At 36.2% G+C, this 15964-nt stretch overlaps 1 protein-coding gene and 1 pseudogene across 1 annotated transcript in view; one reads left to right on the plus strand and one right to left on the minus strand.

The window, feature by feature from the left end:
- The window catches only part of LOC118838583 (arylsulfatase H-like), a 41066-nt gene extending 26891 nt beyond the window's left edge, over positions 1-14175 (plus strand). The window contains exons 7-10 of the mRNA XM_036745927.1: positions 1123-1257; positions 7643-7805; positions 8757-8878; positions 13808-14175. Of these exons, the coding sequence (XP_036601822.1) occupies positions 1123-1257; positions 7643-7805; positions 8757-8878; positions 13808-14175 (788 nt within the window). The remainder of the gene's footprint in view (positions 1-1122; positions 1258-7642; positions 7806-8756; positions 8879-13807) is intronic.
- Positions 11554-12014, minus strand: LOC118838584 (annotated as a pseudogene).
- Positions 14176-15964: the final 1789 nt, after the last annotated feature.

A 15964-nucleotide genomic window follows, 5' to 3' on the forward strand; every position in this document is an offset into this window, starting at 1 on the left:
CTTGACAAAGTTATTAAAACTTTCTAGGTTATTACTTTATTGATTTAGAGATAAAAAGGACCTTTAAAGCCATCTTGTCCAACTCCTAATTTTATACACAAGGAACTTTAAGGTTTCAGTTTTCTCATCTGTACAATACGGGGGTTGGATTAGATAGGCCCTAAGACTCCTTCCTTTGTCAATTGCTTTTTTTTTAAATCTGGGTTTTGTTGCCATTCAAAGTTGTCTCCATTGCAGTAATGTTGGCAACTCTCTAACACTTGTAGAGAAAGTACAAACTTGCATTTGTTGAGGGAGTTCTTCATCGAAATTTCCCTATGATAATCATATCACAGTTTTGTTCCAAATTTTAAAAACAAGATCACCATGTATACTGTTCATTTGTTTCTAGTTACTTCATTGAATGTCCTTTTATACTAGTCTCCCATATTTATTAAGAGGAAATTTAACAGAACTTTGAAATAAACTTGTTATTTCAGCTCATCTCTTTAGATTGTTAGAGCTAAATCCTTCATTTATCTTTAGCAATGGGAACTAATTTTAATGTTTTCTCTTGTCTGACTAGTATCTGATAGTCAGTTAATTGGAATGGATGTGTATGTTTATGTTTGTACCTTACCAAACACTTTCTTTCTTTCTTTCTTTCTTTCTTTCTTTCTTTCTTTCTATGCCTGTTGACCTTGTTGGAAGCTGACAACACTTCAAAACATTTTTACTGCTGAGACTAGCAAATTATTAATTACCATCAGACTATCACGCAGAGAGAGTAAGGATAGCCTACAAATCATATGTCAGGCTCAAGATAGCACTGTACCTTAGCACAATATCTGGAATGTAGTAAACATTTAATAAATGTTTGTTAACTTGATGACCTTTGAGTGTCCTGATTTTATAAATGTAGAGATTCTTCTTTTCTTGGAGTGAACTTAGGAATTTTTTAAGTTTCAAGTTCTGTTAATGAGTTTTTATTAAACAAGGTATACTTAAACTATCATGGGCTTCTTTTAATTAATATGTATACCTGCCTGATCTATATTATAGTTTTTTTTAATGAGATTAAGTTGTTTCATTAAAAAAAGGATAATAATCCACATTGTCTTGATTCATCGGTCCTTATTACAGGCAAAATTCTTGATGTTATCGACAAAGAATGTTTGAGAAATGAAACACTTATATATTTTACTTCTGACCATGGAGGTCGTTTGGAGTATCAGGAAGGAAAATCCCAGCTTGGTGGTTGGAATGGAATCTACAAAGGTGGTAATAATATTGCATTGAAGTGTTTTGTTTTGAAAATTGAGGTGCTTAATATCTTTAACTATAAACATTAATACTCAAATGTGTTCTTATTCTATCTGAAAGGTTTAAAATGAGAAAATGTAAAGGTAAAATATTTGTTAAGTAAAATACGTACTTATGAAAATGTGGGTACATACATATATATGAAATATTCTCAAAGTTTTCTAGTCCTGAGAGTAATTGGAAGCATAATTCATGGAAGTATGCAAAAAACTCTTTTCTCAATTCTAAATAGATAAACAAATTGAAATGCAGCATACCACAGCTGATAAATGACTGGCCTTGAAATCAAGAACATCTGGGTTCAAATCCTTGACCATGGACCAGTGACTTAAAGTCATAGGGCTAAAGTTAGAGATCAATTGCTGATCTACATCGGTAGAAGGAGTTTCATACCATCAATTCCCACAATGATAAAATTGCTTCTGGATTTTTTTTCTTTAAGGATTTTATAAGTGGGGAACTATGTAAGGCATAACTACAGAGTAACATGACTTTTTTTTTAAAGCAAACATAGAATCATTTATTTAGCCATATTACAACAATACCTATAAAAATCCTCATCTTGGAATTGCCTTCAAGGACCGGCACCATATTGTTTTATAATACCCTAGTAATAATTAAAAAACAATTTAAAGCTAATATTGATGACGAAGTTGGAAAACGAATCATATTTTGGGTAAAAAAAGGTAGAACTCTAAACTAATAGAACACTCTCATGTGTGACTCCTCAGCTGGCTGCAACCACAATTCCCAAAAAAAAGAACTTAAATCACTTTCTGTACATGGGAGAATGAATAGGATAAAGATATAGCTTCCTCAGTCTCAAAGTGGGCTTTGTTTCTTTTGATTTAGCAATTGTTTTATCATGATTTGAAAATTAAATTCTATCGCTTTAGTTTGTCTCTCAAACAGTTCCCAGCAATATGTATATGGTATATTATTAAATAATGATCCAGAGAAACTTGTCCTGGAATATTTAGAATGAGGAGATTTTTGGGGTTGTTTTACACACACACACACACACACACACACACAACGCATGCACGTATGCACACGTATTCCTTTTCTATCTCTCTTTCTCCCCTTTCTCTGTCTCCATATATACACATCAATATCCACAAAAAACAATTCACATATACGTGGATATACATGAACATATAATACATATGCACATACCCCATGTGCATTCATGTACATACGCATTTTCAGTATACATATACATATATGTACACATACATATGACCAAAGTAGGACATAAGTGGTTTATATAAATGTGCATTGATCCAAACATCTTCTCTAAGGGCATTCTGATTAATTTTTTTTGTATTTTCTTAGTATTCAATTTTTCCTCAGTTACAATTTTTAACATTTGTTTTTAAAACTTTGAGTTCTAAATATTCTTCCTTCCTCCCTCCCCATTCCCCGTTGTTGAGAAGGCAAGCAATTCCATATAGGCTGTATATGTTCAGTCAAGCAAAACATACCCATAATAGTCATGTTATGAAAGAAAACATAGACCAAAAAAAAAACCTCAAGAAAAATAAAGTGAAAAAAGTTGCTTCAATCCATATTCAGGTACCATCATTTCTTTCTCTAGAGATGGATAGCATTTTTTCATCCTAAGTCTTTCAGAGTTGTCATGGATCTTTCTATTGCTGAGAATAGCTAAGTCATTCACAGCTGATCATTTTACAGTATTGTTATTACTTTGTATCCAGTACATTTCAGTTTGCATCAACCTATGTAAGTCTTTCCAGGTTTTTCTGAGAGCATCCTGCTCATCATTTCTTTTAGTACATTAGTATTCCATCATAATTACATACAGCTTATTCAAACATTCCCCAATTGATGTGCATTCCCTCAATTTTTAATTCTTTACCCCCAGAAAAGAGCTGCTATACGTATTTTTGTACACATAGGTCCTTTTACTTTTTGTTTTCTTTTTATCTCTTTTGGGATATAGACCTAGTAGTGGTATTGCTATGTCAAAGGGTATGCATGGTTTTATAGCCTTTTAGGCATAGTTCCAAATTACTCTATAAAATGGTTTAATCAGTTCACAACTCCAACAACAGTATATTAATATCTCAAATTTCCCACATCCCCTCCAACACTTGTCATTTACTTTTTCTGTCTTAATTAGCCAATCTAATAGGTATGAGGTAGTACCTCACAATTGTTTTAATTTGCATTTCTCCATTCAGTAGTGAGTTAGAATATTTTTTTCATATGGCTATAAATACTTCATTTGAAAACTTCTTATATCTTTTGATAATTTATTGATTGGGGAATGGCTCTTATTTTTATAAATTTGATACAGTTCTCTACATGTTAGAGAAATGAGGCCTTTATCAGAGAAACTTCCTTCAAATTTTTTTCACAGTAACTATTGCTAATGGTATTTCCCTCTATCCTATTCCCCCTACCCCCATTTATTCTATTCTCTCTCTCCTTTCATCCTCCTCAAAAGTGTTTTGTTTCTCATTACCCCTTCTCCCAATCTGCCCTCCCTTTTATCACCCCTCACCCTTCTCTTATCCCCTTTCCTTTCTATTTTCCTGGAGGGTAAAATAGATTTCTATACCCCATTGACTATGTATCTTATTTCCCAGTTATATGTAAAAACAATATTCAACATTCATTTTTAAAACTTCCAAATTTTCTCCCTTTCTCCACTCCTATCCACCCTCATTGAGAAGACAAGCAATCCAATACCGGTTATACATGTGTAGTCATGAAAAATGCTTCCACAATAGTCATGTTCTGAAAGACTAACTATATTTCCCTCTATCCTATCCCACCCCCCATTTATTCTGTTCTCTCCTTTCACCCCATCCCTCCTCAAAAGTGTTTGCTTCTGATTACCCCCTCCCCCAATCTGCTCTCCTGCCAATGAACCCTCTCCGCCTTAACTTTCCCCCCCTACTTTCCTATAGGGTAAGCTAGATTTCCATTCCAAATTGAGTGTGCATATTATTCCCTCCTTAAGACAATTCTGATAAGAGTAAGGTTCACTCATTCCTTCTCACTTCCTTCTTCTTCCCCTCCACTTTAAAAGCTTTTTCATTTGTCTTTTATATGAGACAATTTACCACATTCTACATCTTCCTTTCTCCTTCTCCCAGTATCTTCCTCTCTCCTTAATTTTATTTTTTAGATACCATCCCTTTATATTCAACTCACCCTGTGCCCTCTATCTGTCTATCTATCTACCTATAATATATATTATATATATATATATGTATATATGCATATGTATATATGTATATATTCCCTCCAACTACCCTAATAATGAGAAAAGTCTCATGGTTACAAATATCATCTTTCCATGTAGGAATGTAAATAGTTCAACTTTAATAAGTCCTTTATGATTTCTCTTTTCTGTTTACCCTTTCATGCTTCTCTTGTCTTTTGTATTTGAAAGTCAAATTTTCTATTTAGCTCTGGTCTTTTCTCAAGAATGCATTCAATTCCTCTACCTTATTGAATATCAATTATACTTAGTTTTGCTGGGTAGGTGATTCTTGGTTTTAATCCTAGCTCCTTTGACCTCTGGAATATAATATTCCAAGCCCTTTGATCCCTTATAGTAGAAGTTGCTAAGTCTTGTGTTATTCTGATTGTGTTTCCACAATACTCGAATTGTTTCTTTCTGGCTGCTTGCAATATTTGCTCCTGGACCTGGGAACTCTGGAATTTGGCTACAATATTTCTAGGAGTTTTCCTTTTGGGATCTCTTTCAGGAGGTGATTGCTGGATTCTTTCAATTTCTATTTTATCCTCTGGTTCTAGGATGTCAGGGAAGTTTTCCTTGATAATTTCTTGAAAGATGATGTCTAGGCTCTTTTTCTGATCGTGGCTTTCAAGCAAATCAATAATTTTTAAATTATCTTTCCTAGATCAATTTTTCAGGTCAGTTGTTTATCCAATGAGATATTTCACCTTGTCTTCTATTTTGTCATTCTTTTGGTTTTGTTTTATAATTTCTTGATTTCTCATAGAGTCCTTAGCATCTATTTGCTCCATTCTAATTTTTAAGGCATTATTTTCTTCAGTGAGATTTTGGACCTCCATTTGGCTGGTTCTGCTTTTTCAGGCATTCTTCTCCTCATTGGCTTTTGTACCACTTTTACCATTTGGGTTAGTCTATTTTTTAAGGTGTTATTTTCTTCACTATTTCTTTGGGTTTTCTTTAGCAAGCTGACTCGTTTTTAATGATTTTCTTGCATCACTTTCATGTCTCTTCCTAATTTATCCTCCTCTTATCTTACTTGATTTTCAAAATCCTTTTTGAGCTCTTCCATGACCTGTGACCAATTCATATTTTTCTTGGATGAAGGAGCTTTGATTTTATTGTCTTCTTCTGAGTGCATATTTTGTTCCTCCTTGTCACCAAAGTAAGTTTCCATAGTCTGAGTTTTTTTTCTTTCTGTCGTTCACTTATTTTCCCAGTCTATTATTTGATCTTTTAACTTTTTGTTAAGGTAGGGCTCTGCTTCTTGTGTGGAGGGCATATTGTTCAAAGCTTTGAGGATTTTGTCCATCTGTTTTCAGAGATACTTCTAGGAACTTGTAAGTTTTCAGTCCTTGCAAGGTGGTATGACCTAAGGAGGGGTGTTTACTCCTCCCCTGGCCTGTGCTCTGGTCTGTGAGTGACTGGGAACTGTTCCCTGAAACTGTGAGGAGGGTTCCCTCTCCACTGCTATCACAAGGTCTGCCATGCCAGTGCTCCTCCTTGCCTCAGGACTGCCACCCAGATGCAAGTGAGCAAAGAAACAGAGTCCTGCCTCAGTGATAGTAAAGAGACCCCTCTAATTTCCTTATGACCAGTTGTTCTATCCTCTTACTGTCTTTGGACTGAGAGCTCCAGAAGCAGCTGCTGCCACTGGTGTTGCCACCACTACCACTGCTGATTTAGTCACTTTCAAGGCCTGTCACTTGCCTACTGGGGCCAGGCTGTGCTGGGAGTGGGCTGAACTGCATTCCTCTCTCACCCAGGTCTCTCAGACCTTTCCTACTGACTTTCTAAGATGTCTTTGGCATTGGTGTGTTGTGAAGTCTGGAAACCACCACAGATGCCAGGGATTCAGTCTCTGAGGCCTGCTCCAGGTTTTCTGGGATCTGGTCAGTGCTGGTGCAGCCTGGTTGTCTTGGGCTGGAAATTTGTTTCACTCTGTCTTTTTGCGGATTCTGCTGTTCTAGAATTTGTTTAAAGTCATTTTTTACAGGGGTTTGGGAGAGAGTTTAGGTGGGTCCCTCCCTTTACACCACCATCTTGGCTTGCTCCCCCACCCCCCACCTCCTGTACCCTCTCCCACTTGGCCTTCTCATTTTTGAAAACCATCTGCAAGGCTGGAGAGTTTTCTGTCTATATTTTACAATTTAGTACTTTTATTCTGTTTTTTAATTACTTTGTGTATTTGTGTATATGTCTTCTCTCTCCAATTAGATTGAGCTCCTTTTAGTCAGACCATTTCTAATAGCATTTTCATAGAAGAGGTATTCAATAAATCATCATTAATTATTGATCATAATTATTTTATCTATATAGTCTAAATTTTGATACAAATAAGCCAATTTTATTTAGGAATTTCCTTGTGAGAATTTGTTTTGATCCAGATTTGGCTATAATGTTTGGCATGAGAACAACCTTTGTATTCTGCAAGCCTAGTTTTCTAATTTTGAAAACATTTTTTGAACCCTTGTTTTGATAATATCAGTCCCCTGCTAAATAGTTCCCTGTTGGCTATGGGATCTAGATTCTGTAGCCTACAAAAGAGCCCATTTTTATAGATAATGCCTACTATTCTCGTACGTGAATCCTTAGCTCCAGTTAAAATTATCTACTACTTATCCCCCAAGCACAGCTTGTGATATCTTGTTGCTATTTTTTGGCTATTTCCATCTCTCACCTCTTTTTCAAAAAATTTGAAACACTTTCCCTATTCTCTCTATCTCACAAACTACTACAGATCTTTTTTCCCTCCATTAAGATGTCCTAGAATACTACAGTCCACATGGATCTCTGAATTTATAATAACTTTCTAAGTCATTGACTTTCTAATTTAACTGTGTATAATCCTATGACAATTTCAGTGGGCTTTTTGTGCTACTCATTAAAAATCTTGAGGTTTTTCATATACCTTACCTTGCCAACTAGATGATGAGGTTCTTAAGACAGAATTTGTCTTATATTTCTTTGTAGTCTCCATACTTCCTAGGAAAATGTTGGGACATAGTATATTATCAAGAAATTACTTGATTTTTGCTTCAGTAAATCTTCGTACGTAAAATTGATTGATTTGTACTGATTATTTGTACTACTTGTTTTGGACTTTAGGAGGCAGAGGAATGGGAGGCTGGGAAGGGGGAATTCGAGTGCCAGGAATATTTCGATGGCCAACTATCCTTCCGGCTGGTGGAGTGATTAATGACCCTACAAGTCTCATGGATATTTACCCAACATTGACTTATGTTGCTGGAGCAATGTTGCCACAAGACAGGTATACAAATTTTTGATAATTTACTATTTAAATTTATTTTTCAGCTTATATAATATTTGAGACCATATCTATAAAATATGAAGATGCATGTGTATAAATATTTGTGTGTATACATGCACACACATATATATATATGTGGTAGAAAATTAAATAGCTATTGAATGTGACTTTTTATTTTATACTTTCACATGGTCTATGCTGTACAAATATAAGATTTAAGAATCTTGGTCTCTTGTTATACCTACGAAGGTATAACATATACTCCTGTTTTAATTCTACAACAAAGCTAAGTCTGTTTGCTGTAAAGTAAGACAGAAAGTTTGGTCATTCTAAATAGCTCATGAAAATAGCTTTGGTAATGGTAAGAATATTATTTTCAAACTTGCACTGCTTTCAAAACTCAAAAAATATTGACTTTCAGGTTACCTTGATTACTTTCAAGTAATTCTATGGGCAAGATTGTGCCAGTAGAAATACAATTATATATCATATTCAAAAGAAAAATAAAGTATACTTCATTTTCAATTAAAATTATGAAATACATTTTTTGGGGTAAAGAATGATGTGATTTGGATAGAAAATTCTAATTCTTATCCCCAGCTGATAATTTGTATGCTTTAAAAAAATCATATGTACTCCAATATTGAGTTTCCCATCCTTAAAGTTGAGGTTTGATGACTACTCCCCAGGAATGTTGTAAAAGGCATTCAAATTTCTGTATGGATTGAACTTGCCTTCCAAGGACCCTTAAAATTCAGAGAATACATATCTTGCTTGGAGATATTAAAAGGCATTAGGTATATAATAATGATTGTATTAAAATATTTAAGGTGAGAAAACCATGATTCTTTAACATTTTTGAGATGATGGGATATATTAGATCATTGAATTTACTATGCATCACCTAGGATATTCTTCATTTTCATTCTCTTCTTTTTTTTTAAATTTCAGAGTGATTGATGGCAAGAACCTGATGCCCTTACTACAAGGTAGAGTTTTTCAATCAGGACATGAATTCCTTTTCCATTACTGTGGAATATATTTACACACAGTAAGGTGGCATCAAAAAGACTGTGAGTATTAAGATATAACTGAACGTGCCTAAGATTTTTTTTACTGTGTACTTCCTAGATTGCCTGCCAATCAGATTACAATAGCACAAATTAAGGAAACAAATTCTTATTTTAATTTTTTTCTACTTGAGACCAGACAATGTGACATATAGTAGGAAAAAAACAAACACACACAGCTAGAGATTTGGTTCTTTTAGTTAAATATATTCAAACAAACATTTTGGTTTGTTCATGAGAGAGAGCAAAACAAGTGTCAGCATATAATTCAAACTGGGTTAATTGATTAAAAAAATCTTAGTTTCTTTGAATTTCTTAGTGTAGTATTCCCTGTTTCCTTCTCTTAAAAACTTTTTAGTGTTTAATCTCTCTTGTTCATTTTTACTCACTAGGATTCATGTAAAAATAGAATTCAGCCAAAGAAACAGTTGTCCTTGTCCTAGTAGGGTGTAACAGGTGAAATTTGAACTAAATGAGGCAACAAATATTTCACTTTCTGAGTGTACCAATTTATCAAACAAAGCGTGTCAACTGTGTAACAAATCATGGCCAATCCTCAGCTTGGCACTGGACGCCAAACACAGGGGGAGACATTTTTATGCATTAAAAGAAAACAATGAACAAGGTATAAACCACTATACAAGATTAGGTCATTTGATTTCTAATTGGTTGAAAGATGATGGATTTTCCAAATGGGGGTAGTGGTAGTGAGTTTCAGTAAAATTGGGAGGTGATTGGGTTTAGAGGTCTTTCTTTTCCCAGAAGTGAGAGATGCTGCTTATTCGCATCCATCTGCATTTTATGAATAATACATGTGGCAGCACATGATTGGAATCAGTGTTAATCCAATTGGTTCTCTTGATTCTCACACTAAACCAGCTCCATTTTGTAACCAGCCTTCACTCTGTTTCTTCAGAAGAAATACCATTTAGGGTCTTTGGTGGTATGGAGAAGTATAAATATACTTTATTCTCCAATCTGGATTTTTTTAATCTAACAGAAAATTATGTGATTTGCCCTCACACAGTTTATTATAGTGTGGCATGTCCATCTCATCAGGGTAGAAAGGGTCTCACAAAGCAAAACCTTATCTGTATCAATAAAATTTTTCTGTTGTGGAGGGGAAGATGTCCAGAAAGTATCCTCCATATAAGGACAGAAATATTTTTTTAATCTGTATTCAGTGAGGGTGAATTTCCTTTTTCTGTTTCTTTTACTTTTATTAAGGAGAAGGGGGCATATATTTCAACAGTGAAATAGGTACCCTTCATTATTATATTGGCTCAAATAGTCCTAGGGTCTCATTAGAAAAGGTGAGAGCTGATAGTGGAATCTTAGAGCAATTAAATGGGATAAAGAATTGGATTCTGGATTCTCCTTAGGGCCCCTTGGTGATTGCTATTATTTGGGCACTTATTACATTTCACATTACACAATGGTCATTTAAATGAATTTCACAAAGATAATAGCTGTCCTCACTGACTGGGAATCCCCAGGCTAATTTACAAGGCACAGAGGTGAAATTTCCCCAACGTAAGCTATTTCCCTTTAAATGTCCTTCCAGAAAGAGTAGGTGGTGATGACTGAACCTTTGCTCATCCTTTCTGTGCACAGCATCGCTTGAGACCTGTTTCATAATTGGCACATTCTGGAAAAACTTTATGACGTAGCTGTAATATTTTTTTTTTTGCCCAGGAATGACAATCAGCAGTCAGTTCACGTGAAAAAGAAAAGAGCTGTGAATAACCTTTCCATATCCTATTTATATCCTCTTCAAATATGACAGTTTGCAAAGTGATTTTATAGAAAGGAATAAGAAGGATAGTACTTATTTAGTAATACATAACATTTCCTGCTATTCCTGACTGAATTAAAACTAGTTATTAATAGAATCTTTTAATTCCTATGAAGAAGGAATACGACTTAAGAAGCATTGTCCCAAAGCCTGTTTACATTGACAGGTATTGTGAGTCGTAATGATCACGTGTTGTATAACTGGGATTCAGTGGTAATTTTTTTTTGTTCCTAAGCTACTTTGAGATTTTATTGCTGGGATGCTTCTTTTTTGCTTTTTCTAGATTCTTACCGATAACTTTTGTTTTCATATTGCTTAAATTTCTCCTCATCCTTTTCCTTTTCTATTTTTCATCCCTTTTCACAAAGAATTTTTTTTTTAGCAGCTCACCTTTTCTTTATGTTTTTAAAAACTGAACTTTCCTTTTACTGGCCACATGAGCAACTGGGGGGAGGGTGGAAGGGGAGCCGGCTGAGAGGGGTGGGGAGTGGGGAGGGGTTTCCACAACATTCCATTTACACACAAAACTAAACAACAAGCACAAAGCCACTATTGCGGTTAGACGTTAGCAGCACCCGGGAAGGCGGAAAACTGGGAGTGTCAGTTAAAAAAATACTGGCCTCCCCGCTATCTGGGAGTCAGGGGGAGCCTTGGGCTGCTACAAATCGAGGGGAATGAAAATATCAAAAGTGGTTTGGGAAGGCCAGAGCCATCCGGGTGAAGTGAGGGAGGTCAGGGGTCTGGGGTAGCTTGGCAAATGGGTGAAAGGATTGTCCTGCCCCTGCTAGGATGCCCCCCAGCCCCTCGGGTCTGGCAGGAAGGGAGCAGCCTACTCCCCCACTGGGCTTGGGCAGCCCCACCTGGGGGGGCGGAGGTGGGAGACTCACAGGTGCTTTCCCTCCAGGGTAATCATGGCATTGCCCCCCAGTTTCTCGGCCAGGATACTGCGGTCCTTCACTTCCTCATAACAGTTGGCTTGTAATTCGTGTTTGATTCCTGTCAGTTTCTTCTTGATGGCGTCCTTGGAGCTCGCATAGATCATTTTGGTGTTGAGGGGGCACACTCGGAGGCCCAGAAGGTGAACACCAGGTCCTCCTTCTTGCCCTCCTTGGTCTCATAGCTAGTCTCATAGAGGGCATAGGGGCAGTCCTTGTCTGGCAGCATCTTGACAAAGGTGGTGTGGGGGTCATCCACAGTCTGCCTCACGTCACCCACGAGGATCTCCTTGCCCTCCTCCAGCACGATGTTCTTATCCTCGCTCAGGCAGAACAACACGGCCTTCTTGCGTTTCTTCACCTCCTCGGGTGTCGAGGACTTGAGAAATTTCATGTAGTTGAACACCTCGATCACCCTAACCGAGGCAGCCACCCCAGAGGCCACGGTTGCTGAAAGGAGGGAGCAAGCAAGGGAGGAAGGGTGAGGGAGGAAACGAGGACCCCAGGAGAGGAGGGAGTCGCTCCTTCGCCTCTGCTACCTAAAGCCTACTGATCACAAAGAATTTTTAAAAAAGAAAAAGAGGTAAAGGAAAAAAAAATAAAAAGAAAAAAACGGATCAATTAAAAAAAAAGACACTATGTTCAGTGGCCCAAAGCTATGCAATCCCCACCTCACCTGCTACCCCTGACTGAAAAGGAGTAGGGGGAGCTTTCTCTTCATGCACCTTCTTGGGAGACAAGCTTATTCTCTGCAATTTTGCACCATTCATTTGATTTTCTTGTGATGGTTGTTCTTTCTATTTCCTTTGTTGAGATCATTATCTATTGTTTTCTTGGCTTTGCTTACTTCACTTTGCACCAGTTCGTGTAAGTCTTTCTGTACTTTGCTCTATTCTTCACATCTGTCGCTTCTTACAGCATGATAATATTCCATTTTATTTATGCACCACAATTTATTTGGCATTTACCTTTTGAGGGATAACTACTACTCCTATTCCTACTTCTACTCCTACTATGGCTACTAGCAATAACAATAAACAACTAGCTTTTACATAGTGGTCTAGGGCTTGCGGGTTTGTTGTTCAGCTGTTTTTTTTTTTTGTTTTGTCTGACTCTTTGTGACCCATTTGGGGTTTTCTTGGCAAAGATAATGGAGTGGTTTGCCATTTTCTTCTCCAACTCATTTTACAGATGAGGAAAGGGAGGCAAACAGGGATAAGTGGCTTGCCTAGAGTCACAGAGCTAGTAAATGTCTGAGGTTGGATTTGAACTCAGGTCTTCCAGACTCAAGACTCAGCAGTCTATCCACTATGCCATCTAGCTACCTTATAATGTTTGCAAAATGATTTATAAATATGATCTTTTATCTTCACAACCCTTGGATTTTTAAGTGCTATTTTTATCCCCATTTTACAGATGAGAATACTGAGGCACAGCTTAAGTTATTTGCTCAGAATTGCACAATGTCTGAGTCTAGCTGTGAACCTAGGTTTTCTTGTCTCCAGATCTAAAGCACTATCGATCGTGCCACCTAATTGTTTGGTTTTTTTGGTGCCATGAAAAGTGCTGCTGTAAGTATGTTGGTATATATGAAACCATTCTTTTTGCCAGTGATTTCCTTGGGAGTCTATGCCTGGTGGTAATATCTTTGATTGAAAAGATATGGATGTTTTAGCCATTTTATTTGCATAAATGGCTTTTCAAAATGGTTTACTAATTCACAGATCCACTAACAACTAATTAAATAATAAAAAATGGAGACTAGATGATTTCAAAGGTTCCCCTCTAGCCTTAAAACCTGTGATCTTTAATGAATTCAACAATATGACAACAACAGCTTCACTAGATTTGCAAGTGTTTAGTTTTACTAATCCTTCCTGGGCAGTGACAAAAGGGCTTTAAAACTCCTCCAACATTGACTCTTCCCGTCTAACATCATCTCTGCCAATTTTCTGGAGTGTCATATAAAATCTTAGTGTTGTTTTGACTTTTTCCTTATTATCAGTGATTTGGAGAATTCTTTTATTGGTTGGTATGCATCTAGCATATTTTAAAGTTTCTTTTCCCATTAACTGAGGTGAGAGACAGGGAAACAGTTTTAAGCGGTGATACCAGATGATAACTTTGATTTGAGAAAATTTTGGAATATTGTAGTTAATATATTAATTCCTATGTCTTGATAATTGAGTTGCCTTTTTCCAGGTGGTACTGTATGGAAGGCTCATTATGTGACTCCAAAATTTCAGCCAGAGGAAAGTGGAGCCTGCTATTGGAGTGGACTTTGTCCATGTTCTGGGGGTGTCAACTACCATGATCCTCCTTTGCTGTTTGATATTTCAAGAGACCCTTCTGAAGAGCATATTCTTACTCCTGAAAATGAGGGGCTCTTTGATGCCGTGATAAAGAAAATGGAAGAGGCAGTGAAAGAGCACCGGAGAACATTGATGCCAGTCCCACAGCAGTTCTCTGTATTCAACACCATCTGGAAACCATGGCTCCAACCTTGCTGTGGGACTTTCCCGTTTTGTGGTTGTGATAAGGAAGATGACACTCTACCTCCTGGCCTATGAGGAAAACAAGCTGCTGGTTACTGGGATCTGCTGTACATATTATCTGAAAGTAAAAATAAGCATGTATGAAACAAATTAACAGCTTATTTTCGATTGGAGTCTGAAAGAATGGCTTCAGGAGCCCTTTTCTTTGGGTATGAGTTTTTTTCCTTTTTTTTTCCTCCAGAGAAGGAGCTTAATAAATTAAATATTTTTTCAGCATAATTACTAAGCCTGATTTAAAACATTTTTTAAAGTTTTAACCGAAAACTATCAACAGGGCATTGCATATCAGGACTGGGGAGAGTTATTGGTTCAAGATGACACTTTGAAAAATCCTCTAATTCTATCAAAATTGCTCATACTTGTAACATCTCAATTTTAAAATGTAAAAATATTTTCTCTGGAAACTTTTGCTTGCAATTTATAACCTGTTCAGTTTTATATGATCTGATCAAGTTGGTAGTAAATAATAATATATAATTAGGATTCAATTTCCATTTGAAACTCGAGATATTTACCATTCCAGTGACTGACATAAAGGAAAGGCAGGGAGTGACACTAGTATTCCTTGGGAAGTCAAAACTCTGCTACTCCAGTCTCAGCATATGAAAACCACACTAGGCTATTCCACCAGATTCCTTTCCATTAGTCTACCTTTTCATGGTTTTATCACCTTTCTCCCTTCTTCCTGTCTTTGATGTCTCTTCTTTTGCTTTTTTACTCTCTCTCTCTGTCTCTATGTCTCTGTGCCTCTTTCTTTATTTCTTTCTCTGTCCCTCTCTTTCTCTGTCTCTCTCTCTGTCTTTGTCTCTCTCTGTCTCTGTCTCTGTCTTCATGTCTCTTCTACAGCTTAAAGAAAATGCAATTAGGACGTTTGTAGTAGGGTGGAGAAGGAAGGGAAATTCTAGACAGAAGGAAGGAGGAAGAGGGGGAAAAACCACAGCATACCTTTATTTATCTCTTCTGTTTATCACCCATGCTCTGTTGTTTTCTGTAGAGATTTACAACATATCCTGGAACACTTCCAGAAGACAATAAAAATTCATTGTAAAAATGTTTTCAGTGTCATGTTGTCTTCTAGAATTAATAGCAGCATGAATGAATGAATTAAGGAAAGAATGCAAAATTATTAATAGCTTATTATGGGGATATAAAATGAAAAAGAAAATCCCTGATTTCAAGGAGTTTGCCCCTCATAGTTGGATTATATAACAAATTAAAATTATTGAGGATTTTTTTTCTATCTTCCTTTTGATATTGTCCAAGAAGTATTAGTAAAACTAAATACTTGTAAATCTAATGAAGTTGGAGACATTATATGAGTCAATTCATTAAGGATCATAGAGTTTAGGGCTAGAGTAGATCTCATTTAATTAATTAAACAATTTTTTTTTCTCTTCCTTCCATATTTCTCCCCCTACTGAAAAAAAAAAGCAGAAACTTTCTAACAAATGTTCATATTTGTGCAAGATGAATTTGTGTCCATTACCTCTTTGTTAGGAGATGGGCAAAATTTTTAGTTATAGTAACCTGGACTAATATTTTGTCATTGTGTTGACCAGTGTTTTTTAAGTCTTTCAAAATTGTTTTCAAAATGTTACTATTGTATAAGTTGTCCTCCTGGTCATGTTCATGTCACTCTTCACGCTCGTCTTCCCAGAGTTCTCTGAAACAATCCCACTTTTTCTATTTATTATAGCATAATAATATTCTTTTAATTCATGTACCAAAATTTGTTGAGCCACTCCTCAATTTTAATGGGCATCCTTTTAGTTTTCAGTTTTTTGCTGCCACAAAGAACAGCTAT

This window comes from Trichosurus vulpecula, chromosome 2, assembly GCF_011100635.1.
Source record: "Trichosurus vulpecula isolate mTriVul1 chromosome 2, mTriVul1.pri, whole genome shotgun sequence".
Classification (NCBI taxonomy): Eukaryota; Metazoa; Chordata; class Mammalia; order Diprotodontia; family Phalangeridae; genus Trichosurus; species Trichosurus vulpecula.